At 49.2% G+C, this 27,510-nt stretch overlaps 10 protein-coding genes across 10 annotated transcripts; 6 read left to right on the forward strand and 4 right to left on the reverse strand.

The window, feature by feature from the left end:
* Positions 1 to 392: 392 nt before the first annotated feature.
* Positions 393 to 2,426, forward strand: GIQ15_05930 (rds1; the record flags this gene model as incomplete). The annotated part of the gene is made up of 2 exons (XM_033553347.1): positions 393 to 917; positions 978 to 2,426. The coding sequence occupies 2 exons, from the start codon at positions 393 to 395 to the stop codon at positions 2,424 to 2,426; spliced, it is 1,974 nt and encodes a 657-aa protein (XP_033404491.1).
* Positions 2,427 to 2,652: 226 nt separating this feature from the next.
* Positions 2,653 to 3,461, reverse strand: GIQ15_05931 (acetyltransferase, GNAT family; the record flags this gene model as incomplete). The annotated part of the gene is made up of 3 exons (XM_033553348.1): positions 2,653 to 2,855; positions 2,907 to 2,954; positions 3,020 to 3,461. The coding sequence occupies 3 exons, from the start codon at positions 3,459 to 3,461 to the stop codon at positions 2,653 to 2,655; spliced, it is 693 nt and encodes a 230-aa protein (XP_033404492.1).
* Positions 3,462 to 4,110: 649 nt separating this feature from the next.
* On the reverse strand, positions 4,111 to 6,470 carry GIQ15_05932 (DNA damage response protein RcaA; the record flags this gene model as incomplete). Its single annotated transcript, XM_033553349.1, has 6 exons — positions 4,111 to 4,833; positions 4,885 to 5,884; positions 5,937 to 6,091; positions 6,153 to 6,232; positions 6,303 to 6,365; positions 6,449 to 6,470. 6 exons carry the CDS (start codon positions 6,468 to 6,470, stop codon positions 4,111 to 4,113), a joined length of 2,043 nt encoding a protein of 680 aa, XP_033404493.1.
* A 538-nt stretch (positions 6,471 to 7,008) lies between these two features.
* On the forward strand, positions 7,009 to 8,910 carry GIQ15_05933 (uncharacterized protein; the record flags this gene model as incomplete). The annotated part of the gene is made up of 2 exons (XM_033553350.1): positions 7,009 to 7,170; positions 7,237 to 8,910. The coding sequence occupies 2 exons, from the start codon at positions 7,009 to 7,011 to the stop codon at positions 8,908 to 8,910; spliced, it is 1,836 nt and encodes a 611-aa protein (XP_033404494.1).
* Positions 8,911 to 9,330: 420 nt separating this feature from the next.
* GIQ15_05934 (uncharacterized protein) lies at positions 9,331 to 11,220 on the forward strand (the record flags this gene model as incomplete). The annotated part of the gene is made up of 1 exon (XM_033553351.1): positions 9,331 to 11,220. One exon carries the CDS (start codon positions 9,331 to 9,333, stop codon positions 11,218 to 11,220), a length of 1,890 nt encoding a protein of 629 aa, XP_033404495.1.
* Positions 11,221 to 12,012: 792 nt separating this feature from the next.
* Positions 12,013 to 13,744, reverse strand: GIQ15_05935 (uncharacterized protein; the record flags this gene model as incomplete). Its single annotated transcript, XM_033553352.1, has 5 exons — positions 12,013 to 12,156; positions 12,274 to 13,289; positions 13,356 to 13,449; positions 13,536 to 13,579; positions 13,639 to 13,744. The coding sequence occupies 5 exons, from the start codon at positions 13,742 to 13,744 to the stop codon at positions 12,013 to 12,015; spliced, it is 1,404 nt and encodes a 467-aa protein (XP_033404496.1).
* Positions 13,745 to 14,682: 938 nt separating this feature from the next.
* GIQ15_05936 (squalene synthetase) lies at positions 14,683 to 16,307 on the forward strand (the record flags this gene model as incomplete). Its single annotated transcript, XM_033553353.1, has 4 exons — positions 14,683 to 14,747; positions 14,835 to 15,894; positions 15,966 to 16,148; positions 16,200 to 16,307. 4 exons carry the CDS (start codon positions 14,683 to 14,685, stop codon positions 16,305 to 16,307), a joined length of 1,416 nt encoding a protein of 471 aa, XP_033404497.1.
* Positions 16,308 to 17,239: 932 nt separating this feature from the next.
* On the forward strand, positions 17,240 to 19,804 carry GIQ15_05937 (Transcription factor; the record flags this gene model as incomplete). Its single annotated transcript, XM_033553354.1, has 3 exons — positions 17,240 to 17,573; positions 17,630 to 18,648; positions 18,710 to 19,804. 3 exons carry the CDS (start codon positions 17,240 to 17,242, stop codon positions 19,802 to 19,804), a joined length of 2,448 nt encoding a protein of 815 aa, XP_033404498.1.
* A 1,922-nt stretch (positions 19,805 to 21,726) lies between these two features.
* On the forward strand, positions 21,727 to 23,482 carry GIQ15_05938 (uncharacterized protein; the record flags this gene model as incomplete). Its single annotated transcript, XM_033553355.1, has 2 exons — positions 21,727 to 22,153; positions 22,218 to 23,482. 2 exons carry the CDS (start codon positions 21,727 to 21,729, stop codon positions 23,480 to 23,482), a joined length of 1,692 nt encoding a protein of 563 aa, XP_033404499.1.
* Positions 23,483 to 24,204: 722 nt separating this feature from the next.
* On the reverse strand, positions 24,205 to 27,369 carry GIQ15_05939 (GPI mannosyltransferase 1; the record flags this gene model as incomplete). Its single annotated transcript, XM_033553356.1, has 8 exons — positions 24,205 to 24,412; positions 24,467 to 24,596; positions 24,651 to 24,693; positions 24,750 to 25,019; positions 25,159 to 25,299; positions 25,442 to 25,525; positions 26,285 to 26,392; positions 26,464 to 27,369. 8 exons carry the CDS (start codon positions 27,367 to 27,369, stop codon positions 24,205 to 24,207), a joined length of 1,890 nt encoding a protein of 629 aa, XP_033404500.1.
* Between the last annotated feature and the right edge of the window lie 141 nt (positions 27,370 to 27,510).

Below are 27,510 nucleotides of genomic sequence, written 5' to 3' on the forward strand. Positions count from 1 at the left end.
GCTGAGCACTGTTTGATAACAGACTTCATCTCACTCTCGTCGATGGCCAATTGGCTTTTCCACCGATGAAACCTCGCACATCGGGCCATTCCATCCACCACCCAATGCAACTCTCACCAGCGTTGCCATTGCCCCTTCAAACTAGTCCTTGACTCTTGACTTTTTTTCCATCCCATCATTCTATCATCTTCCATCGCAATGTCACTATGGTATTGCGTCACGTTCCGGCCTACCCGTCTTGCCCATTGCCCCATGGCCTAACCCCATAAGAGTAGAAGGATGCATCCCTTCTTTGTTTCCGCTTTACAATACCCTATCCTTCACTTTCTTTATATAGAGGGAGCATAAATATATACGTATATTTCAATTGTTCGATATCAAAGGCCAGGACAATGAAATCACCCGCTCACTTGCGGGTTATACCCTTCCTCCTACTTCCGCTAGCCACCGCGCAATCCACTCCTGGCAGCGCCAGTGCCGGTTCCAGCAGCAGTGCCGCGGGAGGTTCTAGCTCTAACCCCAGCTCCAACCCCAGCTCCAGCCCGAGCCCTACCACGGGAGGAGGAGGTTCTGGTTCCAGCGCAAGCGAAACAGGTAGCATCGGTAGCGTTGGCGGTCCATCACTCACTTATGCTAGCGATATCGTGGTCCCTGCCACCCCGCCTGTTCGCACCGCCACGCTCGGCAGCCATGGTTCCTTCACCGGTTCTGCTAGCGTAACGGGTGCTCTTACGGGTTCTACCGTGCTAGCGTCTGCGCTTTCTGGCCAACCCGCATCAGCCCAGGCAACGAGTTATTCGTCCGATGGTGAATTGCACGATGCGCAGCCTGCACCGTACTTTCCTGCCGGCGGGTTGGGGACGAATGGTACCGCGCCCGTGTATAATGTGCGCAGCGATTATGATTATCAGTCTCTTGTATGCTTTTCCTAAACCTATATCTACTTCAGCGGGTACTGATTGACTAACACTATGTAGGCCCTGGCACTACATTGGGAATGGACGAAATACGACCTCCTTCAAACTGGCGCTTTACAGTTCGGGTCAAAGGATTTCCAAGCCATGGGTCTAACCGAGTCAGATCACAGCATGATCGGTCTCATGGCCAACCAGTCCCAAGGACACGCCACGCTACTCAGTAACATACTGGGAGAATCAGCCCCGGGGCCATGCACTTACAACTATCCATTCAAACCAGCCTACGAATTCATCGACTTCAGTCAAAAGATAACCACTCTCGCCAAGTCTACCATTTACAACTTCCTCCCACACCTAGACTCCCGCGAAACAGCCATGTTGGTCCTACAGCTTGTTTCTACCACCGCACGTCAGCACATGGTGTTTCGCCAATTCGAGGCTCTGCAGCCTATGCCAGTCTGGTTTGAGGCTGGTGTTCCGCAGTCGTGGGGGTGGAGCTTGTTGGCTCCGTTTATTAGCTCATGTCCAGGTGAGGGGAGCTTGGTATGGAGGAATTTCCCCGCCTTGCAGATTACGGATGGACCTAATCCTGCGAGAAAGGATGGAACTGGAATGAATGAGACTATGGGTGGCGGACTGGGAGTGGTGAATTCCACTGCCGTTCCATCTGGCAAGTCATGTTTGGGCTCTACTTCGGGTAGTGGCAGTAAAAGGGAAAGACGAGGCCGCATTGATCTCAAGTACGCGAACATTGCAGCCACCAACACTACTGGCGGAGGCGGTGGTGGCAGCAACTCTGCCTCCAGTGGTGCTGCGAAGCCTACAGGCACCGGTGGAAGCGGAAGCGGAAGTGGAGGCGGCGGCGGCGGTCTCAGCGCCGAATGCATGCCTGGTATCACATCTAACCGCACCAAACCCTTGTCCAAACCAGGTCGCGAGGTCCATCTTCAATGGGAATCTGCTGGCCAGCCCGTTGGCCCGAACAATAGCTACATCACCAGCTCTCAGGCAAAGAAGCCCGCTTTCGTCGCTTGGATTACGCAACTGAATGTCACATATACCCCCTTACAGGTGATGAGCGATGACACCGGCGGCAGCAGCGGTGCTGGTGGTGGTGGAGGAGAGAGTGTCAGTTCAGGCAGTAGTAGTGCTACAGGCGCAACGAGCAGTGCGATGCCCTCTGGAACGACTGGGGGCGGTGGTTCGTCGAATACTATGGGCACATTAAGCGGCTCACAACCTACCGGCAGCGGAAGTGCTTCAAACAGTACTGGGTCATCAGGTGGTGGCAGCTCTTCAAACGGAACCAGCTCGTCAAACGGCACCACAGGCGGAATGGCCACCGGTATGACTGTACAGCCAGATCTATCTACATTTGAAGGTGACCCGGCCGTGAATGGAACCGTGTTTATTGCTATCACAGACGAAAACCTGTTCCTTACGCCATTCAACCTGAGTCTGATTGATGCCCATGTTGTTGCTGGGCCAGCTTTATACCAAGCTGGTTAATGTTTGAAGGTTTTACTCATACGTTTGCTCGGAATCGATATATTAAAAGGTGTTAGTGCGTTAGGATATGGTGTGTTGTGCCGCGTATACCCTCCTTTTATCTTTCTATCTTTGGAATCTATATGTGCCGCTGATGACAAGGGAAATAGTATATACATTGTTGAGGCTAGCATAATAAAAGGGAATCCGGTATATATGAGTTCTACTTGTTAAAGTCCCTCGTCAGTCATACTTGCATGGACTTCGGCTTTCGTACCATCAACTTCAGTCTCGCCCAGTCTCCCTGTCCTCCTTCCCCTAGGCCTCTACCAGTAAATTTGCTAGCATCAAAGTGCAGGTCCGCAGATTGCTTTTCAGTTGACGGGATTACCTCAAACCCGCGTCGTAGGTAGACGGGATATCCCTTCTGCGAGGCCTCCAGATACGCCTCTGCACCGTGTTTATCAGCTAAATCACAGCCCCAGTTCACCAGCAGCGTACCTGCGCCGCGACGCTCATGCGCTGGATCAGTAGCCAACAATGCAAGCACTAGAATTGTTAAAAGAAATTATCCCAACAAAGGCTTTAAGAAAATAAACTGAAAAGATACATACCACAATTCTCTCGCCCTTCGCCAAAGAACAATTTCCGATTTTCAAACAGCTTCCCCATACAATATCTATATCCCTCCACATTCGCTCCCTCCGGAACGACCATATCTTCACCCGTCTTCACCTGTTCCCTCCACCTCTCCAGTGCTTCAGGCCCGCCAACGTAAACATTCCACTTTGCAAACGCTAGGATCTCGCCTGTCTCGTCATCGACGCATTTAAGCAAGTAGAATCCCGGGTCATTCTGCATCAGTTGGATGAGGCGTTTTGCCTGAAGTTCTCGGCGTCGAGGTTCGGGATATATTTGATCATGATCCTGGAGGCCATCGGGGTTGCTGATTTCACCACATGCACGGAAGAACCCGCTTTGCTTGAGCGAGGCGGATTGGATGTCGAGGATGCGAGGGATGTCGGCGGTGGTTGCGGGGTGGACGGACAGAGACATTTTCAATTTGTTTGCTCTTTTATTTTTCTCTTTCCAGTTTTTTTCCCTGGGGCACAAGGTACTTTTGTATAGGTTTATAAATATACACAAGTCTCTGAGTTCGGTTTTCGGCTACGTCGAGAAAATCGTGGTATATCGATGGTGAGAGGAACCCGGGTAATCGGTATTTATACTCCGGAGCCCGGACGGAGACCTATATGGGCGGAGTGAATACGAAGATCCACCGGCTTATTTAATGATACAAATATATATGAATGATGCTCGGCACGCCGTGAGTCACTTGGAGCCAGTTAGCGTATGAAGTTTGCCGACGGCTAAGATACCCTTGGCCTGTTGCTTCTAAGCCCAGAAGCTCGAGGATAGATGGCGTTGCTTTATGAAATATTATCATCACATATTCCAGCTCTTGCCCCTGGCATGCCGGAACTTTGATAAAAAAAATATTGAAGTGGCAGGTATTGCATAGGGCGTACCAAGAACCTTGAGTAAGCGTTTGGCGTGGCGAGTGTCAGATAGCTGCTTATATCGGTATAGATTTATGGCATGTATATCTTTGCCGAGTTGGAGTATTACCTTGTTTTTGGATGAAGGAATGCGGTATCTTCGAGATAATGGTTGCTGGATGGCGGAATGTAGATATTGAATTCTTTCATCGCTGGCGTTTGCGGCGAAAGCGGAACCGGAGACCATCATCACTCTCTTCAGCATCCCTTGACCTCTTCTGTGCTCTTGAATTATGGGTGGTAGGAGCTGGAGGCGGTGGGACCTCCTGTGACGTAGCCGTTGAATCGATATTCGATATAACTGGACTCCTTTGGCGCTCAGAGGCTGCAGTGCTACTTCCCCAGTAGTCATCTCCAATGCCAAAGTCTTTCTTCTTAGCTTCTTCAAGTGGAACAATAATGGCACGTCGCCGATGTTGAACATCCCCGTTGCCCTTTCGTCGAAATTTTTTGAAGTTCTGGCGGCCATTCCATCGCCCATCCCATCGACCATTATCGGTAGGGGTATTCTGCCGTCTCTCCCTGGGCTTAACCTCCATTTCCTCCACGGCCACGAGTTTTTGGATCTGTACGAGGTCCATTCCTTCTACGATGGCCTGGAAAGAAACAGCGTCTTCCTGCCGACGTGCTGTTGCGGCTTCATCCACTGCCTCACGCCGTTGACGGGCGGCCTCCTTTACATCTAGCTTCGGCTTCTTGACTTTTTGCGGAGGCGGCGCTGGCTCACTCGGTTCTAAACGTCTCTTACCGCCAACACGCTGTCTCATCGCAGCAGCTCCAGGTAACAAATCCATAACTGTGTCATCATTCTCTCCCTCGGATGGTACGCTCGAAGGCACTCTTTCCTGTAACGAGTCGGGGACAGCTGCCTGATCGAAAGTAAGCACATTGCAAATGATGTTTACAGTGGTCCAACGTACCTGTGGATCTCCTTCTTCCTCAAGTTGGTAAACAGGGATTGAATCCATATCAAAGCCGTCATCGAAATCTTTGAATTTTGGGACATAGGCCTTGGGTTTATTCCGTTTTGGTGGTCTTGTCTCCTTTTGGCTATCCTCAACAAGCACATTTGTATTTGTGCTGGAGGATATATCTTGGCTTTGTCCAGGCTCTGTATCTGGAACAGTGGCAGGGAGGCTAGAGGATGGCTCAAGCGACTTCTCAGATCGCCGATATAGTTGTGAGGCGTTGTTCCGTAAAATGGCATCCAAAAATTCGCTGGCTTCGACGGGTTGTTGACCAGTAAGCTGTGTTACCTTATTCTCAAGAGTAGCAGACCAGTCTTCGTGTCCTTTGATGCGGAATTGCATGAGCAATACGCCTCCAGTGCCCTCTTGGTCGCAAGCAAGTCCCTTGATCCCAGCTGCGTTGTTTAAATAATCCACCACATCTTCAGCCTTGGTTTTTCCAGGCTCAACTTCGTAAAGCAACGCTTTTCCGTGACCACTCGAAATTGGACCCAGTAAATCCTCAAACCGCTTTTTATCGCAAAAAACAAACGTGTAGCCTTCGAAAACATTAATCCGAGCAGGGTCCGGTTGGTATGCGCTATCAGGGAGCTCGGTGGGCGCATTACCACAGGGAGGTAGGTCCTCGGCGGGGTTAGGCCATGCATTATCAAAATCTTCCTCCAGGGGAGATAGAGATTCCTCGTGTTCCACATCTTTTGGAGAGGCCGCGTATCTTATACGCTCAATAAATGTGTCTTGGACTAAATAACAACCACTTATGAGTGCCTGAAGGCCTTTAGCGGTATTGCGCTTGCTCTGAACAACATGGGTAGTTTTCCCAGCAACGTAGGGAATGACTGTCTTTATATCTAGCTCCTCGAGTTGGGAGCGAGCGTGCGCCAAAGGATCTTTCGCTTTCAGCTGCTTTGTCGGAAACGAGAAGCTCAACACCACTGGACACCACTTTATCCTACAATAGAGTTAGAAACGACATTATGGCATTCAGTGAAAGGCTCCAATACCGGAGGACAGAGGGGTATCGTCCGAGTGAGAGTTTATATTCATTACGGCTGCCAAGTTCCTTGCTCTCTCCAGTTATAAGCGTTCCATCAAGGGTGGTACCCCATCTCGAGCCTGCGTCACTAACGATAAGCTTCGACTTGGTGTGTATGTGTGACTGAGATTTAACAGCCGGGTCAGCTAGGAGCAAGAGTATCCTTTATATTTGCTGAACGAACCCCATCGCCCGGCTTCACTTTCTCTACTTCGATGATAAGGTGCTTCCTTGATATCGTCCGGTTATCAATTGTATGCGTAACTAAGCCACGAGACAAAGGGTATCAGTATCGGGAAGACCAATAAGACGAGGAATACTGGGGGTAACTTACTTCCGTCTTGTTGAACCCGGCCGAACAGATACTTTTTACCAGGTTTCAGCCATATCCGTTTCCCTATTAGCAGTGATACAATGAGCTTCGAGCGGGTAAAAGCAAAGAATAAAGAGTACGGAGTGTAGAACCTTGCAAAAAATCACCATCAGAAGAGAGTATCCACATGTTTCGTAAGCTGTTGCACTCAATGATAGTCACAAACACCGAGCTGAGATAGTAGAACTCCAAATAGCTTTGTCAATTAGCGCTCGCTCTTCACATGAAGCTCAAGACGCGTGGAAACGCGATACCACGTGACAATTAAATTGGGATGGGTAATAGTTATTCCGAAATATCATCGTTACATCGTTATACAGATGATTAAAGTAGATACGCGATATAACTGGATGATAATAATAATATACGTTTTCTATATGTACAAGGATTACTCATCAGCTTAATAAGCAGTATTAATCCTAATTAGGAAATTTCCCTGCTTAGTCATTTATCTGTAGTCACGGGACTAGAATATATGTTGAATCGTATCATGTGATGTATTAGTAATCCAAACTTGAGGCTGAAGCTTCTTTAAGTGACTTTGGGGGCCTAGTTCTCGAGGATTACTTCCGTAGAGCTGCGGAGTTTACACCTTGGCCGAGCATGGACGACGTGAGCTTTGAATAATGTCTTTGCAATATCGATCGATTGCTAGAATCATGGAAATATGTCCACCAACACGGAACCGGCAGCCAAAGAAAACGCGCACGACACGGCTGGTGAGGACCATGATGCGAGAGGTTCACGCAGCGGGCATGATACACTCAAATACCAGCTCCTAGGGCCGTCCTTGACCAAAGCTGGTCAGGATACAGTAGACCAACAAAAAGTATGATTCCAAAATCAAGAGCCTTAGTCCGTTATCTACTTCAGAAGAGCTTATGATTTCTACAAGGTATCAGAGATTATATACAATGCTTCGAAAGGGTCAAAATTCTTCAACCATGAAAGGGCCCGTGATCAGGTATTGACAGAAAAGATCCAGCGGATACTAGCACAAAAGGCAAAGCTAGAAAAGCAGGACCTATCCCACAGCATTCGTCAAGCAGATGAATATATTGCGGACCTTGAATTGCGCCGCGATCTTTCGCAGTCTATTGTACACATTGACTGTGATGCGTTCTTTGCGGCTGTCGAAGAACTGGACAGACCTGAGCTACGAGATGTCCCAATGGCCGTTGGTAAAGGCGTCCTAACGACCTGCAACTACCACGCCCGAAAGTTTGGATGTCGAAGTGGTATGGCTAGTTTTGTGGCGAAAAAGCTCTGTCCTCAGTTGATCTGTTTACCTCAGAATTATGAGAAATACAATGCAAAAGCGCGAGAGATCCGGGCTATCCTGGCGAATTATGACCCAGAATTTGAAAGCGCAAGTGTCGATGAAGCTTATATCAATATCACCCAATACTGCGCTGTCAATGATATGGATCCTCAGGTTGCAATTAAACAGCTACGTGATGAAGTATCCGCTCAAACGGGGGTAACAGTTTCTGCTGGTATTGCTGCTAATGCCAAAATCGCGAAAATAACATCAAATTGGAATAAACCCAACGGACAATTCCATGTCCCTAGTGAACGCACTGCAATCATGGAGTTCATGGCCAAGATTCCAGTTCGAAAGGTGAATGGCATCGGACGGGTATTTGAGCGTGAACTCGGTGCCATAGGGATAACGACTTGTGGAGATATTTATCAGTTCCGTGGCATGTTAGCTCAACTGTTTGGGCAGAAGGCGTTTTGTTTCTTGATGCACTGCGCCCTGGGCCTTGGAAGAACGCGAGTGCAGCCGGCTGGGACATTTCAAAGGAAGAGTGTCGGCACAGAGCATACTTTTGGAGACCTTGGCGATCTTCTCCAACTCCAAGAGAAACTAAGGTCGACAGCAACCGAACTTGAGAACGATTTACGGGCCGCAGAAGTGAAAGGCCGTACTCTTGTGCTGAAAGTGAAGCTTCATACCTTTGAAGTCATATCTCGCCAAACCGTGGCCCCCAAACCTTTGTTGTTGGCTGACGATCTCTACAAGTATTCACTTCCCCTGTTGACAAAACTATACAAAGAGCGGCCCCAGATGAAAATCCGCCTTATGGGCCTTCGTTGCGCAAATATTGTCAGCACAAAAAAGGGAACATTCAACTTCTTCAATAGAAGCGATCCTGCCCAGATATCACTCGTTAGTTCCGAGGCAGGCAACGAGGCGATATTGTCTATGGAGGAGGAGTTTGAGGCGGCGGCGAGCCAGGAACGCATGGATGATATGGAGAGCCTGGAAAACCTGAGCCAGGAACTAGAGTCAAGGGACAAGACATACCAAAATGGAAACGATAAGGATCCTGATGCCGCCGAGACGGGTAAATTGGAGAAGTGGTTTTGCCCGATTTGCTCGATCCCACAGCCACCAGACCACACCCAGTTTAACCAACATGTGGATTATTGTCTGTCAAGGGAGACTATAAAAGAGATCGTCCAGGGAACCCTGGGATCGGAAGACAGCCCGTCTACTCAGTTAAACAAGAGAAAGGCCGTCGGTGAAGCAACCAGCGTCCGCAAACGTCCATTTTTCAGCTAGCTTTTCTTTAACGTTTATATGCATGTATATACCCATCAGATAGACCGGATTCCATATATCATCACACTCTAGATCACATCATAAATATCAGCTTCGACTTATTATATATATGGCCCTGTTATGATATTTACCAGGAGCATGAAGCGATGATGCAAACATCAACGGGCCCTCGGCGCTAGATCCGTTTAGTGCTGTGGCTTTATGACGGAAACAAACCACGAGATTATTGACCCGCGAAACATCTGATCGCAACCTCAACAACAACGACGCCCAAACCGCCGCCGAGTGACAATTCGAAGCAAGTCGAAGGCACGCTCAGCTGAGATATCTGTGGTTTGGCTGTGGCCATTATGCACCCTGCCCCATCCCGTCACTCGCTATGCCATACAGCGAGCTTTGTTTATCTCACTATTGATCACGATGTCACTATCAGATAAACAAAACAACAGCACGTCCGGCAAACCGCACATCTCACAAGCCAACTCTGCCTTTAGGTCCAACAGATCTCCGTTGACACCAAAGCTGGCTGGCTTCAATTCTCACCTGCCTCGAAAACTTGCACACTTTGACTCCCCGAGCCCGAATAGTGCCCGCACCCCTGAAGCGTCGACGCCCAACTCCTCTACTATTCTCAACGCGAATATCACTCCACGATCTGGTCAGAGAAAGGCCCGAAAGGATGGAAACTTGTCTCCGGCTGCAACGCCCACTCCTCCGGGCCATCTTGGCCCCCGTCTCGCCAACCCGGGGACCTCAAAGGGAAATCACACGGAGGCATCGCCTAGCCCCCATGAGCAGACGAGCTTAAATTTAAGAGTCTCGAGAGCGAAGAGCATGAGCAGTGAAACTTTTGGCTATGTGTCAAACAATCGTCCGGCTTCATCATGTGGCAGCTCTGTTGGTACCCCGATGTTCTTTCGCGCAGACGACGCCCGTTCCTCAACGTCTTCCTCATACGACATTGAACCGAAGCCTCAACCACCAGCAAACCCATATCTAGCTCCCAAAACCTTTATTTACGCCGATGGCAGGACAGAAGGACCTACCAGTTCCGCGGATTCCTCATACAAGCAGCCGGTTCCGGTCAAGAAGCCTGTACTCGCACAACCCACCCCTATAAAACCGCCAGAGTTATTTGTCTCCCCCCGACTTCAAGAAACACCCCCGTCAACAACCCAACCTAAGCAATTTACAGGCAGTGCAGCGGAGCAGCATACCTTTAGTCCAAAACTTGTGCCGGCACAGGAAAGGGCCTTCCCTCAGATATCCAATTTTACTTATCGCAATGAGCAGACGCCCGAGAGCCCCCATAGATTCGGCCATATGAAATCTCCCAGCTGTGACTCTACACAAACCGTTGGCCGGAAACATTCCTTTCTCGCTAGCCCACTAATCCGTCGCCCTACACTCAACCAAGACGGCACACCCCAACCCCAATCCGCGAATGGCTCGGTCGATCAGAGTCCTGGAATCTCCCATAATCCATCACCTTCGTCAGAAGATATATCACAGCACCTCTTCCCACGAGCCCCTAGCCCATCCAAAGATGATGGTAATGAACTGCAGAGAATGAATGAACTGGCTGCCAACGCGAGACGGGAGCGAAAAGTGTTGGACCTAGAAATCAGCAATTCATCCCTCCTAGCCATAAACCGTGCTCTGGAGCGAGAAATGCGAAAGCAGAATGCGGAACTACGTCGTTTCCGTCGTTTAAGCCGTTCAGGCCGGTTATCTATGACACCATCTCGCCGGTCAGTGTCAGGTGGGCTGTCGATACTCAGCGAAGCCGACGGAGACGATACTGAAGATTACTCCCATTCTCACCTGTCCTCTGGCTACTCGGCCGATGAGCTAACCGACACGGACGACGAAGTTGAACCTTCGAGTTCCGAGGATGACAATATGAGCTCTGGTGGTGTGGCAGAACATGATGAGAAGCATCGAGCCAGGGACGAAACCCGGCTATTGCTTGACCTTTCTAAACACCAACAATTACTTATCGACAGCCAGAAAATGAACCAAAGCATCAAGCGGTGTCTCGGGTGGACAGAGAATTTGATATCTGAAGCTAAGAAAGCCTTGGAATACAATGTCCATGTTAGCGACATCGAAGTTGGTGGGCGGGTTCTTGCTCCGGATGAGTTCGATGGTGATTATTTTAGCAATAGCAAGGGTCTTCTAAGCCCTACGATGGAACTACCCTGCCCTTCTGATGTACCTTCACTCGGACAACCTGAGGCATCCGAACCGCCCCCTTCTATACCCCTTAGGGATACCAGTGATCATCCTTCGCCTACCGGAGAGACGTGAAGCTGTAATCCCATTCCTTGCTCTGGCCTTTCATATTTTCTTTTCATTTGTCATAGGTACTAGACGCCTTTACACTACTATGTCTTTGCATATCTCTTCATCCGAGCGTTTTCCCTTTTTGTTGAATATAATACTGCGGGTGTATCTGGACGGAAACTTCTTAAGCGAGCGACTGGCGTTGGTTGATTGATTTATTGATACGGGGCATCCAAACTCGGCCTTCTCTACTCCTTTCCTTTCTCTATTGCTGGCAACCTCTGCATTTTGGTACACACTCTTGCCTGACGGAACCAGGCAATGCAGCAACTGCCTTACATACCCCATCTACTTCCTTTTGTTGTTACCAAACAGCATCATTTGCAACTGTACATATATGATACCCCCTTATTGTACTCCATTCCCTAATTGTTCGGGCTAGCATTCTTCATGTGATGGCAATTTTGGTCATGACTTTGTTAATAAACTGCGTGTATAAGATTATCACCTAGTATCATTGATATACATATGACATGGTCACAGAAGCTACTAAGCCTCGTTTGAATCCATTATATAAATGACCACATACATACAAGGAGGAACGTGTTTAAGAAATTTTCTGAGAGAAAAGAGGTATGGCCGGCGGAATTTTGACAGATTATCTATTTACGAGTGAGAGAGGGGGGAATACCAAATGAGAATCGACTTGAACAAATTAAAATCGATGCAAGAAACGGAACAAAACGACCGAACAGTGGCGGAGAATTCCTTCTAGAAACATGAACAATCGTCAACGAGCTGTGTGGGTGATTACTTCTAAATGCTGGAGGTTGGTTCGGGTTGTTTTGCTGATGCTGCTGCTGCGGCAGATTTCTTCTTATCATCCTTCTTCGCCATGCTGTCTGCCATTAGCTCTTCAAAAGCCATGTACTCTCCTTCTTCGTTAGGGTCACGTTCGGCCTATTGAGTGGAATGTTAGTGGTGGTCTATCACCCGGAGCTGTTACAAGGGGGGAGGAGGAAGACGTGCCTGTTGGAAATATCTTCCAATGACGACAAGGGCCTGGGCACGCTCTACCCGTTTCTCCAGACGGATTGCTTTATCATTCAAGATCTGATCACAGACTTCGCGCAGGACACTCTGGATCTCGAACTTGCTTCCTCGCCAAGCAGCGGCAAGAATCTTTCCGGTAACTCTCTTCTCATACTCTGCCTTCTTCTCATCGGTCCAATCCTCACCTCCCTTTTCTTCTAGCTTGGCCATCTCCTCCATCGTCATCTGTGCATCCAAAGCAGTGGAGATGGTAGTCCATGTCTCCCTGGCGAGGTTACCCTTATCCTTCAGCCTTGAGAAGAATCCAGATATGCCGAGGAATTTCTGTGATTTAAGGAAAGACGTTCCCTTGGAGTGATACGTGCTTCCGATAGCGTGTAGGATTTCCAGGCCGAACGATTCCATCTTCAAGTTCTCGACTTCGAGTCTGATCTTTTCCTGGAACGCGGTGGTGACATCGGGCCCCTTATCCGTCTCGGTCCAGACACTGAGTCGATCTATCAGTTTGCGCGAAAGGGTGTTGACTCGTTCCTCACGCTGTTTCTTCCTCTCTAGCTCAAATGCAGCGAGTTGCTCTCGTTGTTCCTTCGAGAGACCCTTCTTCTTCTCCTTTTTTCGTAGTTCCTTCTCCTCGGGTGTCAGGCCTTCAGCTTGCATTCTAGCTTCTTCCTCGGATTTATCCATGATTGCCTGCTGGCCCAACTGCCGCCGCGGGGTGCTGGTGCCGGAGCTGGCTTCTGGAGTAGCCCCAGCAGCTCCAGCAGCCGCAGTAGTTCCCGCAGCTTTCTCCTTCTTGGTTTCTTCATCATCGACGACGGTGGCAGATGGGGCAGGAGTCGACTTTTCACCGGGTTGCGATGGTGCGGGGGTATTTACGTGGAGCTTGGATTCGGCTTCCTTTGCAAGCTCTTCGTCTTCCTCCATTTGCTGCATGGTGATGTCCATGGTCTTGGTGAGATCCTTCATGAGCGATATTTCACCTATCCAGTCGACGAAAGCTTCACCACCGAATATCATGCCAAACAGCTCCGCGGGGTCCTCTACAGGAACGCATGTCTGTCAGTTTCCTATCACATTCTTCCTTCAACGGGGAGGGTACTGCATACCGAATCCACCACCAGGCACAGCCTTATCCTTTCCAAACTTATCATATTGTTTTCGTAGGGTTTCATCGCTCAAAACTTGGTAGGCTTCTCCGATCTGTCAAAAACCCCAACGGGTGCCTGTTAGTTCACCTTCCAGGGTAAAACATTGTAACCAGCTGGTGAGGGAAATGGAAGAATTACAGCCTGAAATCTGGTATGCGCGGTTTCGTCGCCGGGATTCTTGTCTATCTCAGAGGGTAAGCAGTTGAACGGGCACTGTCTAGGCAGCGAGCTGAGAACGAACCCGGATGCGTTGTGATCGCTAGTTTCCTGTATGATTTCTTGATCTCGAGCAGCGTAGCCGTTGGAGGCACGCCCAGGGCGTCGTAGTATGAAGTATCTACCACCATCTTCGCGGAATGGCGTTGTCAAGGCCTCCGTATTCTCGGGGTGTTCTGTCTGAGGGGCAGTTCGGGGACCAACAGGGGCAGGAAGCCAGAAGAACAGTAGAACAGAAGAACGGGAGAGTAGAGCAGGCGTAGTGCAGCCGTAGTCAAAGTGTAGAGACTATGGGCAGAGGATGCCAGAATATGTACTCCGTAGAGTCTGGTTAATGTTCTATATAAGCAGTATTAAAGAGCGAGTTCATCCTCCCGATCGTCATCATCTCAACCTCCCTCCAATAAGGTTTTTCACAGCTGATTTTTAGCATCAAACTCGACCTTTTTCTTTTTATATTTTTATCTCCGTCCTCGAAGTACTGGTCACCGCAGACAGAGACGGTCCATGTATTCACCTCTTGCTAACGTATCTACCAGAACTACACAGCCTATCTCTATCTCCGTCTTGTCGTCGCCTGCTGTGGCGCGGGGCATCGCAGCCTCAGTGCCCTCGAGTTCGTCCGACGCAGGAGGCTGTAACTGAACACCGCCGAGATGTAGGACTTCTACGTGGCTCACCAGAGTCCTTAGTTTCTCCTATCCTGATACTACTTGATCTTTGATACTGATCGTTGATACTGCTTGATGCTGGTGATGCTGTTGATGCTGGCGGTGATGCTGACTAAGGCCACAAAGGGGTAACTTGCTTTCTTCCGCTTGTTTTTTCTTCCTTCTCCTTTTTCTCTCTCTACACATTCTACGCTTTTGCCTGCCATCCTCCAACTCCTCCACGACTACTCAATTACTCTCTCCCTCCTCTGTCGCACCGTCTCTTCTGCTGTCTCTGTCTTCGCAACACCTACACTTGTAATTGGCCGTCTCTGTCTCGTTTGGAGCTGGTTCTCGAGCTTTGCATGCGTGGTCTTCGGTTCTCCTCTTCTCCCTCGGCATCTACTTAAACCGTCGCAATGAAGGCTACAGAGATCGTCTACTACCTCTGTCACCCTCAGGAGCTCAGATCAATCATCCAATGGTTCGTACCTTTTGCGCGGACGCACATTCCGAGCCACTCGTGACGCGCGTTTTTTTCTTCCCTTGCTGACATGCTCGCCCCCTGAAGGACAACGTACCATGAGCCCGTACATACAAGAGACCCCTCGTCCGAGACGGAAACGGAGAAGAAATGCTACGAGTTTCTCAAGCTCACCAGCAGAAGTTTCTATGCCGTCATCATGGAACTCCACCCGGAGCTCTTGATGCCCATATGTCTCTTCTATCTCATCCTCCGCGGCCTGGACACGGTCGAGGATGACACGTCGATACCGCTTGACTCCAAGGAGCCTTTGCTACGGGGATTCAAGGACATTCTTGAACAGGATGGCTGGTCCTTCACTGGGAACCGGCCGGAGGAGAAAGACCGGGAGCTGCTGGTTCAGTTCCATAACGTCATAACAGAGTTCAAGAAGATAAAGCCGGCCTACAAGGTTATCATCAAGGATATAGCCGACAAGATGGGCAACGGCATGGCTGACTATGCCAGACGCGGAGAAAAGGACGACGAGATAGTCAAGACTGTCGAAGACTATGATCTTTACTGCTACTATGTGGCCGGTCTTGTCGGCGAGGGCCTCACCCGCCTGTTCGTAGAAGCCGAGTTTGCGCGAAAGGAGCTCCTCGACCGTCCCGATCTGTTCATCTCCATGGGCCGATTCCTCCAGAAGACTAACATTATCCGTGACGTACGGGAAGACCGTGACGATAAGCGCCGCTTCTGGCCCAGAGAGATCTGGTCAAGGCACGTCAAGGAGTTTGACGACCTCTTCAAGCCCGAGTTCCGCCAGCAGGCGCTGAACTGTAGCTCTGACATGATCCTGAATGCCCTCTCGCACGTAGAGGATTGCATTTATTATCTGTCAGCGTTGAGGGAACAGAGTGTGTTTAACTTCTGTTGCATCCCCCAGACCATGGCCATCTCGACTCTGGAACTGTGCTTCCGAAACAGTAGCATGTTTGAGCGGAACATCAAGATAACCAAGGGCACAGCTTGTCGGCTCATGATAGACTCCACGCAAAACGTCCGAGTTGCCTGCGATGTCTTCCGTCGATATGCCCGTGCGATTCACCAGAAGAACACGTCCAAAGATCCAAACTTCCTAAAGATTAGTGTTGCCTGTGGACATGTTAGTTTTTATTTTATTTATTTATTTTGCTCTGTGGCCTGCTTTTACGTTGTTACTAATATAACCGACAGGTCGAGAAAGTCGTTGAGCGCATCTTCCCCTCCCAATCACCAGAGGCCGCTATTCGAAGACTAACCAACGAGAAATCCCCCGAGGACCTGGCCAAGGACAGGGCGGACGCAGAGGCAAAGAAGGACACCATGTTCATCATGCTGACCATCTTCGGCGTCCTAATATTCGTCACATTGAGCATGGTGCGTACCCCAATCCCTCTATCCCTTGACCAAGTTAACATGTGTGTACAGCTCGGTGTCGCCTGGATGTTCGGTGCCAGATTCGACCTGGCCCTCGACCAGTTCAAAAAAGGGCTACTCACTCCGGCATCAGCCCAAGCTCACGGCGGCGAGCTATAAGTCGCCGGCTCTGTATCGCGATATGCATTTACGACTTCTTCGGCCCACTTCTTCTTTGCATCTATGAAACCATTCTACTGTATGATATGCTACTTTTTGACGTCCATACTAATAATGTAATACAGGGAGGCCGGGATCTTCCCCCTTCCGCCCCATTTCCAGTTCTTTCCAGTCCTTTCCAGTCCTTTTCCAGTCCCTTTCCATTTCCTTAGCTCTGGATGGAATTCCACCCCAGCACGGATGTCAAATTACAATACAATCCACTCCATGGTTGTTTTTGTGCCGAAGATGTGCTGAGATTGATGGCTTGACCTGCGTCCCTCGGGATGCGGCAACTACCTGATGTACTGGATTTCTGTCGACTGATTAGGTTCAGACGATGGCAGACGTCTATTGAAAATCCGGTTACATTTCCTCTGCAGATAGAATAGCCGTAGTAGATAGCAGGCCGAAGGCGAAGGCGAAGAATATATCCCTGTTCGAATTATGTGACCTGTTGTTTTGATGTGCATCGCATCGTATTTAACCCGCGGTTGCGCAGGCAGCTAAGAATTTCAGTTCGGATAATTAACAGCCCAACCATCGTAGCCCGACGGTCGAACATCGAATCGCATCCCGACCATCCCCTCGAGGCCCGCGATGGCTTGTCGGCGCCAGGCCTAATCCCAGCTCTCTCTCGCAGCCTGCATCGCAGTCTCCGGCCTCATTTTCTCACCCCCACAGAGAGAACCCATTCGCTAGGCAGCATTTAGTGCCATCCACCACCCGCCAGCGAAGAAAATCGAACTCGGCTGTCGCTCTCGATCGAAATCGCTTCCTCCGCCCTCCCTCCCTCCCCGCCAGCTGGACCGTCGCGGCGACGTGCTCTGTCGCATTCTTCTCTACACTATCTCTTTTACTATCCTATTTCTGCGCGCGTTGTGGCCGGCTGGATGGGCGATAACGAGGCTTCACACACTCCGGCGACTTCCAACGCTATGGCCGGCGAAAGCCCACCCCGGCTGCGAGCCGCTTCAGCGTGTGTCGCCTGCAACAAGAAGAAGGTAAGTCGTCTATACTACGATGCGCTCTCTGGCGTGTTCGTGCTGGCCGATATAGCACTGCTTGCCCCCTTTTTCTCCTTTTTCGTTCTCTGCCATCGCGCTGTTAAGCTTCCAGCGACTAACCCGAAGGCCGACGGTGCCGGCGTCCCCCCCAGATTCGCTGTATATATCCGGACGGCGGCCAGCAGTGCTCGAACTGTGCTAGGAATCACTGGACATGCTCGTACGGATGAATCTACCCTACCCTCTTACTCGCGCGCATTTATTTGGCGTTCGTAGTAAAAAGTTTTTACGTTGGGCTAATAAAACACTCTTTTTCCGTCGCATGTTCAAGACCCCGCGAGCGCAAGCGAAAACGCCGGAAGGTCGCGACGGACACCACCAAGGAAGAACCAGACTCAACTCCCACTGACCAGCTCAGCGTTACGCCTTTACTGCCTCCGTCGCGCTCGCAGTGGGAGTCGGGGTATCCGGGATGGGAGCCTCGTCGCTCTATCCTTGCCGACGGCCATCCTTCCGGCACATCGGACTCCTCAGGGGGCCCCGGCTCCACGGCGCCAAATAATAATAACAATACGAGCCAGACGCCAGCGACCTCATCAGCGGTGCAAGACGCTGATGGCAACACCCTGTATTCGCAAAATACCCCCAGTTCGGTGCCTGTTCGGCATCAGCAGCTGGAACCCGGCCCACATGAGTCGGCTTCGGGGGGTAGTACGACCTTCCTCGGCCGGTCGGAGTATATTCGAGGCGAGCTTCCGTTGAACGAAGATCGAGCGAAGGCCTATCCCGCCGTGGCCACAGAGAGTTTGATGGAAGAAGATATACAGATCCTTCAGCTCCAGCATGCCTTTGATCTCCCGCCTCGCGCCGTCAGGGATGGGCTCATAGATACCTTCATGAAACGGTGTGCACCGTGGATGCCCATCGTCGAGAGAAGCTGGCTCATGGAACGTCGTGACAGCCAGCCGTCGATATTACTGCTTCAGGCTGTCTTTCTTGCCGCAAGTAGGGTGTCATCTGCCCCGGCCGTCACAGCCTATGCATCGTCTAATGAATTTTACCGTCGAGCAAAGGCGCTGTTTTGGTCCGGGTACGAGAAGAATACCATCACTGTTATAACTGCCGTGTGTATCTTGCACTGGTATAATCCCGAGGGGCCAGAACATGTTTCTATTAATACCAGCGGATTCTGGAATCGCATCGGCGTTGGTCTGGCGTATCAAATCGGTCTACACAAGGAGCCGCCACCTGGGCGAGAAGCTGCCCTACGACGCAGGCTATGGTGGACTCTATATGTAAGATTTTGCCTACCTCCGTCTATTCATTAGTTGTACATGAAAATTTAACATACTTTAGGCAAGAGATTGTTTGATATCCGCTAGCCATGGACGACCACGGGCAATTAACGTAGAGGATAACGACGTTCGGCCTCTCACGCCCGAGGACTTCTACGGATGCAGCGCTAACGATGCCCTATTTTCCGCACATGTCGAGATATCGGCGCTCCTTGGAGAGGTTACTCAGTGTTGCTGTCGCCGAGCTCTGACGCGACAACGGAGAATAAGCATTGAGAATGCTCTTTATAGATGGTCCAGAGAACTACCGGAACAACTCCGTCTCTTCCGCAGAGTCTGTCCATCAGAAGGGTCGGCAACCTCGAAACTAGTGCTCATGCCTTATAACTTCGAAGCACGTCAATTACACGTCACCTACTTTGTCATTCTAGCCATTCTCTACCGCACCTCGTCCCCGGGAAATACCCCTTCAGCAGCTGCCATCCTCGCCTCATCCTTCATCGCAGGAATATTTGAAGATTTCCTTGCAAGGGACGAAATTCGCTTCCTTGGCCCCATCTTCACCTTCTATCTCCTCGCATCCGGTGTCGGTCTCGCATCATGCTACTCTTACCCCCATCTCTGGGAACGAGCCCAACAAGACCTCCGGATAATCTGTAACTCTCAAAAGGAGCTTTCCAAACGCTGGCCTTCTGCAATCGGTAGCCTGAAAGCCCTGCAGAGCATGATTGATGAAACTGCAAAGGCCGCTCGGCCCGCAGACAGGCCACAGCCTACACCTCTCACCACCGACCAACAGACTACTTTCTGCGGCTTTGGTACTGATTTATGTCGACTGGGAGACGTCATGCTAGCCAACTATCCGCATGAAATAGGGGACTCGGGCAGGCAGGAAGATGACCAATATGCCAGAACCGTCTCTGATATGATGACTGCGGGTATACTGGCAGAGCTGAAAACGCCCATGGACCCCGCCTCGGCCCCCATCGATGAGTACCTGCCTCTCGCTTCGGTGATAGACCATAATACGCAGCTGGCATTTGGAGTGGAAGAGCCGACTTCGATTATCCCTGACGAGGTTCTATACGGGCAGTACGAAGGTATTGGCAACTGGTTACTTCGTGGCTGGGACTGCAACACCGAAGTCCCATGGTAATACCGGGCAAGCCAGCAGTCTATTTCTGCATATTATTATCATCACCGTCTCACCTGGAACTTCCTACTCGGCCGATCCTACTTATCCTGCCCATGAGGTCCCTATATCACGTGACTATTCATCCCCGGCTTTCGGCAGTCGGGATACCGGGAAGATGCCAAAGGACCAAGCCGCGCTACGGGACTATCACTTCGACGATCTGAAGCCGTGCCCTTCTGCGAATGCGAATACTAATGGGACTCATCCTGTACGCTCTTTACCAAACACTTATACCTTATCTATCCACGGGCTGGTTCTAATCCTGCTTCACATAGCTTTCACTCCTGATGACGTCCTACCCCAATAGCTTCAATAATAAGTCAAACCTGAGCGCTGCAGGAAAACTGCGGTCGAGTGCCCAAGAGAATTTGCAAAGACATATTTGATAGCTGCGCTATAGTCGCTATCATGGGGCTGGGAGTGTTAAATGTCGCTTTGGAAACGGTAGAGGGAAGATTGCCAGCCAAGGCGAGGTCGGTGTGAGTTGGAAGCGCGCCCGATCATATTATGCACGTCAAAATAGCTGGCTTGATGTTTAAACGCTTACGGTTATAATAATGTCTTTACAAGTATGAAATAGATATCCACTTAGTTAATGCCCTCATAATCTATCCACTCTACAATTAGAACTATTAACGTCAAAAAGCTATGGACTGTTACAGCTTAACACTGATCTCCTAATGCATATTCTACCTATATCATAATCTACCTATTTATATATTTAATCCAACTACTTATAGAAGTGGACATTCGGGTTTTGCCGGCTTGGATAGAGATGGCCGGCACTTCGGCAATACCGGGTTTAACAATCTTGACTGGTTAGCTAGTTATCCCAGTAATTCTCGTGTGATTGTCAGATGAAGCCTCTACATGTCTATTTTCATCATAAGATAGAATGCTCCATTAATTCTATTCACATTGATTAATAGTTAATATCACTATATTGTACTCCGTAACCATAGCGTTATAAACATGTTTACAGCCAGCTGAAACTCCACGCTGCTCACTTTTACATACATGCTCCGAGTGAATATTCCTCAGCCGTACTCCGTACATCCTACAACTCATTAAATGCAGGTATATTGATAAGAATACTGTTGAGGTCGCCGCGAATTGGAAGCGAAGAAGAAGTCACGAGACCAAGACCACGTGGACAGCCCTGCCCGGCGCCTCTCGCCGCCTTCCCGAAAAGGGTTTTTCTGCCAGGTCACACCTTGCGGGTTCTGCCCTTCCCCACCGCCCTCCCCAGCGCCCGATCGGGCTTCTCCAGACTTCAACCTTCTCGCAGTCTCACATTCTGGCATTCTCGGTCTCCAAGGCTGCCTCCTGACGCCTCCTTCGTTCGATTTTCTTCCTTTCTCTGCTTGCAATTCGGTCTAGGGCGTGGCGTCACTGGAGGGGAGGCCTCGCTCAGCTGTCGTGTGTGCAAACATACAGTTTAGACGCCAGGAAGTCACATGTCCGCTCTTATCTTATCCTGCTTGATCGCCTGCCCATCCCCTTAAAAATCTCGACAGTACGGTATAGGATACCCCGGCCGCTATCCTGCCAGCTGGCATCTGCTCTTCTAAGCCCGGTTAGCCATTTACCTGGGGTTCCTTATCTTGACAAACTGTATTTTCAGGGCTCGAAGTGAGGGGGATCTAGGTCACCGGTTTTCAACGGTTCGGCCGTCAGAGGAGAGTGGCACTGGTAGGTAGCCAGCCATGTTCGCGGATATGGGCTGTCATTTCCGGCCCGGCCGTTGCATAAGAAAACGACGTTTGTCCTCTTTGCTAATATAACATGGAGATAGTCCTGGAAAATTCGCAGTGCGAAGAGCGGTAGATGACCCCGGTTTTGACGCGATTTTGCCGTAAGAGACCGGTACTCGAAGAAGAACCATGGTATCGTCAACCGATATACCTCCGGATGATGCATTCCTCTCGGCTACGATGTCGATAGACTCGACCAACCCTCCTCTTCGCACATTCACTCTCTCCGCACCCTCGACAGACGATCTGCAAGACCAACAGCTGCAACCTTCTTCGTCGAGTTCTATAGATACAGAGATGGATGATGCAGCGACCAGCCAGGACACATATCTCTTACCCCCGCACTTTAACGACCTTCCTCCCGAAATCCACGAAACGATCCTTGACTATCTCCTTGGAGTTCGTGGCTCAACGCTTGCCTCCATAACTTCTGCAACAGTCACCACGTCGAGCTGGAGCAAAGCACTTCGGCACCCACGTAGAAAAGCCTTGTCAGATCTAGCTCTTGTCTCTCGAGCGTACCGGGCATTAGTTCAGGGCAGGATTTACCGTCATAGTGAGTGCACGCAAATGTCGTAATACTCGTGGCAGCGCGTCGAAGCTAACTGGTTCGCGCTCAGTTCAAATTAAAGGAACGACAGATGGCCTTACAGACTGCGCTGGGTGGTTCGACTCACACCCGCACCTTAAATCATATGTCAGGCATATTGAGATCTGGGTTCCAGTTTGGGGTGATCGGTTAAGAAAATCACATTTTACACCTCCTAGCCGACGGGAAAGCGGACAGGCTAACTTCGGTGTAATCGAGACTAACACCGTAGAATCATTTATGAGCGGCTTAGACGCTCTCGCCAGTAGCCGGACAAACTGCAATTTCAAATCGGCTAGTCACAATGCTACATTACAAGAAATATTTCAGTGCGTGGCATGTCAATTTCCTGACGCGAAGATGATGACTCTGGAAGGTGGCCATTGCAAGAAACCACCTATGATCCGCCATTTTGAAAGCGACCCGTGGGGAGATAGTGGGCTAGAGAGCCTTCCTCTCCTTCCCAATATTCAGACATTTATTATGAAGGGAGCATGGAACATTATGAGAGACTACAGCCATTGGATTAATATATCTACTGCCTTGCCCAACCTGCGTGAATGGCATTGCTTCTACGCAAAGTCAAAGCGTGAAGCCCACATCACCATCTCGAAGGTCCTTCGCACATTCCCGCCACAACTGACCCGTCTCAACATTAGTCTTGAAGGCTTCTGCAGTAAGACGAGCTCACGTGGGTTCTTAAACCCTCAGGATGAAAAGCATCTTTGTCGTCTGTTCGGCGCCATTATGCCCCAGCTAGAATCTCTGACCTTCACGGGAAAAGTCTGCGCTAGCCTTTTCCTGTCCGGGAGAGCAGCAGTGTTATCATCGCAGAAAAAGTCAAAGCTGAAGTCGATAGACCTAGTCGTCAAAGCCTGCTGCTGGGGCCACGAGTCTGATGACGGTGCACTTATACCAACTGATATCTCTGGCATCACAAACATGTCTTTTATCATCGAGTTTGAAAAGCTAATCATTGCTGCTATTCACTCGCTTGGTACATTAGCTGCACTTCAATACATACGTATCCGATTCATAGACCTGGACTCCATCTGCGGGCTACTGAACCCCTATTTCCAACTGGTCGGCAATAGCTGTACGGGTATATGGAGTGAAGCTATCCTCAAAACCCTTGAAGAAACCAGACCTGAGGCCCAATTTGAGGAATTAAATAACGGCATCCTTGAAGATTACGGGATCAATTCGAGGACCGGGACAAGATCATACCCACGAACTCGTCCTTTGAGCATAAAGACGAGTTCTTACAGGATTATTGCCGATAAGTCCAAGGCATGAGAATGCATACCTCTCGCTTGATACACCTTTCGCCTGGGCCTACTTTAGCCGCGGTCACCATATAATTTTTGCGCTAAGGCGCCATTAATCTATTTTAGCTAGCTTTGCTGTTTCTATTTCTGTTTTGCATGATACTTTTTTTCTGACTAAAAATACCCCTTTTCGTAGCTAGATCGCGGATAAGCTACTTCTTCGGATCCCATCTAGGGCATGTCAAGTTATCTAATTTTTTGGCCTGTATTGCATGGTGTCGGGAGAAATGGGCGCTAGGAGAATAATTGAACAGTCGAAGGGAGTGGGATGATGAAAGACCCGAGGGTTTAGATAAATCATGCACACCGACTAGTTGTTAATCTGTTACGGTGTGTTGATTCGTGAGCAATCAGTCTTACCTAGTACTTGTTGATTTCCTTTTAGACTAATGGGATTTCCAAAATTTGTAGCCAGATTTAATATAATATATTTCCTGGTATAAAATGCGAGGTTCTCGAGTATTTAACAAATTAACCAGCAACGCAGGAGCGGGTCTCATTTACCCCATTAATAAGGGGAGAATCGCCAAATCACCGATATCAGACTGAACGGATAGCAAAGTAATATACATCCATAGAGTACATCGTCTCATGTATTCGCCAATTTTCTAATTTTTGTTGAGGTGGTGTCAGAATCTTCGTGTATCGTGTTTATATATCTGCTTTAGGGCTCAATCTAGCAGTCAACTTCTACTTGTGGTGGAAAATCGAAGCATTCTCCAACGTCAAACCAGTCCCCTTTTCCTTTATCCTCTGCATGTCGATAGAACTCTTTCCCTCCCGGATGGAATCTGCCCAGTCCTCCTCGGGGAGGATCCAGAGCCCAGCAACCTCCTTTCTCGCTGACTCCTCGAATGGGAACAGAATGATAGGATCGTGGTGCACCACACCGTACATCCTTGTATGATGTGGCATATATCATATTCCCATACTGGTTCCTTTTCATAGGAACTGGCGGCGGTGGGCATCGGAATCGTAGACAATTAGCCCAGGAGCGATGTATTTGAAAGGAGGTCTTGATGCACGCAGTAGGAATCCACGAGTGAACCCGCGTATGGAGGGCGGTATTTTGTCCTCTGGAGCTAATCATTTCGGTTCAGACTGGGTATCTCGTTTGGAAGAATGATCAGAAAGACGTGTAGCGATAGTATCAACCAGGTCCTCCCACGCAGCGAGGGTCTGGTCAAGAATGGAACCTGTCCAGGGAACGGCTTTCTATCCAGGCTCCAATGTACTCCAGGCTCATCGTTGCGAATAACAGGCACATATTTTCCAATCTCGGCCATACAATTGAGGTTAAGCAACACATGCTCCATCGAATACCAGCCTCTGGTATCCCCGAGGTTCTGATATCCAACGAAGCTAGGCAGATATCGAACTCGGAGTTCGTCTAGATCTATAATCAGGCCGATATTGATTGGGAACAGACAGACGCAGTCAATGTCATCAGCTTTCATTCCCTCTAGCCCTAGGTCATCATCTATACTCGTTGGTGACATTAATGACTAGAAATTATAGATTAGTACGTCATGATAGGGAGCAGTGCCATCTTTGCCGACGGCTATTTCGATCTGTTCAAGGAATTCGATTATCGGTTGGCTGAATTTTTCGACATTTTTCGACCTTAGGATCTGTCTTCCATACTTCAAACCAGTTAGTTCGAAGGGACTCCCCCTCCTGCTCTCGATTGCTGCCATGAAAGCCGATTCGGATGAGGCGGTTGTATAGCCTTGCGCAGAGAATGGGGTCAAACTCTTCTGCTTCGTTCTCCCACTCCTCCTTATCCTTCGGTATGGAGTCAGTCATTTCTTGTATATTCCAACAAATCCCAGCTTCGATATTCTGTCATTTGACTGCAAGTGAGAATCAAATCATCACCGATTTATTTAGTAGAGAATATAATATTGACGAAAGTTCTGAATAGTACCTTGGTGCTGAGGATCGTGGAGGCAAAGCCGAAGGTACTATAAAGCAGCAAACCTGGTTTTACTTCTGAAAGAGGTGCAGGCGGCTGTTAAGGGTCAATAAGGTAAGTAGAGTCTGTTGGTTGACGGCTAACTTCTTCAACATTTAAAGGCCTGAGCGCTGCCCTCCCTGCAAGCTTTTGGTGCCTGCTCTAAACTAGGATGTCCTTCACTTGGAGGTGTTCCAGGACGGTGTACTGGGAACTCCGGAACTCTTTCAAATGCGGGTACGTTATGCAAAGACCTTGCATAGGTTCGGGGAGAAGTGGCTACCAGTCTTAACACAGAAATCATCGAGGTCATTGGATATTCCTGCAGTCTTTGCCGGGGTCCCCAGCCTTTGTATTCAGCTGATTTCGCGCGAATTCACGGAGCTGTATTTTAATAAAGTAGTCATGTTCTCATACTAGAGTTGGAGAGGAATCCAGATATTCATTTGACTCTTAGAGGTTTTTATTTAAAAAAAAAAACGGGTTGACTCCCGCTACCTTGGTAGGAGAAGAGGAAATGAAGTAAGAACTATATATCTTTTTCAGTCGCTATGGGACTCGGTTTATTAACCTTACCATGATCGTGATCTTTTCCTACCCGAGGAAGACAACCAATATCTGAGATAATAACCCCCAGAATCCAAATGTTGATAGCGAAGAATGCAAGGGATGAGAGATACAATCCAGGCACAAATGTGGAAACCCCTAGGAATTCAAGCTGGAAACCTTGATGAAGCCAAAGGGCCTAGTTGAATGGAAAATTTCGTTAAATCGGGCTCACAAAGTATCTTAAATAGCGCAGAGGAATTTACTCACCTGTGCGCCTGCCCATAGGGCAGCAACAAGGATTCCAAAAATCGGTTGACTGACAAGGGATGAATGGGGAAGGTATAGTGGTAGAAACACGAGATACCATAGAAAATACTATTTAGATCATCAGTTAGCGTTTCCATGGGCTCATCGCGCATTCCACAGGATAAGGGCTTGTAGCATACTTGGCTAGTGCAGACCTTGTTGAAGGTAACAAAGGCAAATGTTTGACTCAACATGCTTCCCGCGAGGTCCTTCTTCGCTAACGCCAGCGGGATAAGAATTGCTGAAAGCCCCAATTGTGGGATAAACGCGAGTGATTCAAAGTTATTTCCAGGTATACCCTGGGCAATCTCAGACGAAGATAGATATAGTAACATGTTGTAAGGGGAAAAGTTATGGCGATGGTCGACACGAGTGACGTGATGTAGATATGTATGTTGCAAGAAAGGGGCACCATAAAGCATGTACATAGATATATTCAAGGCTGCGAAAACACCAAGGGATGTCAACCCGAGAATAATACGCTGGGGCGTAAGGAACCGAGAAACGTAGTTGACCATGCTGTTAATAGTGAACCCGTTCGATTTATCGAATTTGTCACTTTCCTTATCACCCAGATACCAGATAATCGATGGTGCGTAAATGAAAGGATATATTTTGAAATGTACACCCAAGCCCAGTAGAACACCTGCTAGCGTTATTCGTTTCTCCAAGACAGCCCAAAGGAGTGCCATTATCATGACACACAAGAAACCCTCTGAGCTCCCTCTAGTGCTAATGGTAGCAACCATTGGGTTGAGAAGCCAGATACTTGAAAATTTAAGGGCCCTTTCCATGTCCATCCGTTGATGGGAGCGAAGGATATGCAGGATCAACCATCCAGCAATGATATCGGAGATTGCGAACAAAGCTTTGCCGAATGAGAACCACACCTGTGGGCCACCTAACGTCGTCCAAGTGGTTGGAAGGAGAATCCATGCAAGCAATGGCGTATATCTGTAAGTTGCTCTTTCATATGGAGACTGCCCTTCAGAGACAAATTTGGCGGCGTCGGTGAAAACATAGTAGTCGATATCGGTGTACTTCATAGGCGAATGGGAGTCTTGATAGAGGCCGTAAAATAGGAGAATCACTCGAAGCAATACCGCGGCCGCAAAAACGCGGGGACACGAATTGAAAAACCACGACATCATTAAGTCGTAGTCTCCAGTGAGTGTCTTGTATTCGAG

This window comes from Arthroderma uncinatum (assembly GCF_011692745.1).
Source record: "Arthroderma uncinatum strain CBS 119779 chromosome Unknown scaffold4, whole genome shotgun sequence".
NCBI classification, from domain to species: Eukaryota; Fungi; Ascomycota; class Eurotiomycetes; order Onygenales; family Arthrodermataceae; genus Arthroderma; species Arthroderma uncinatum.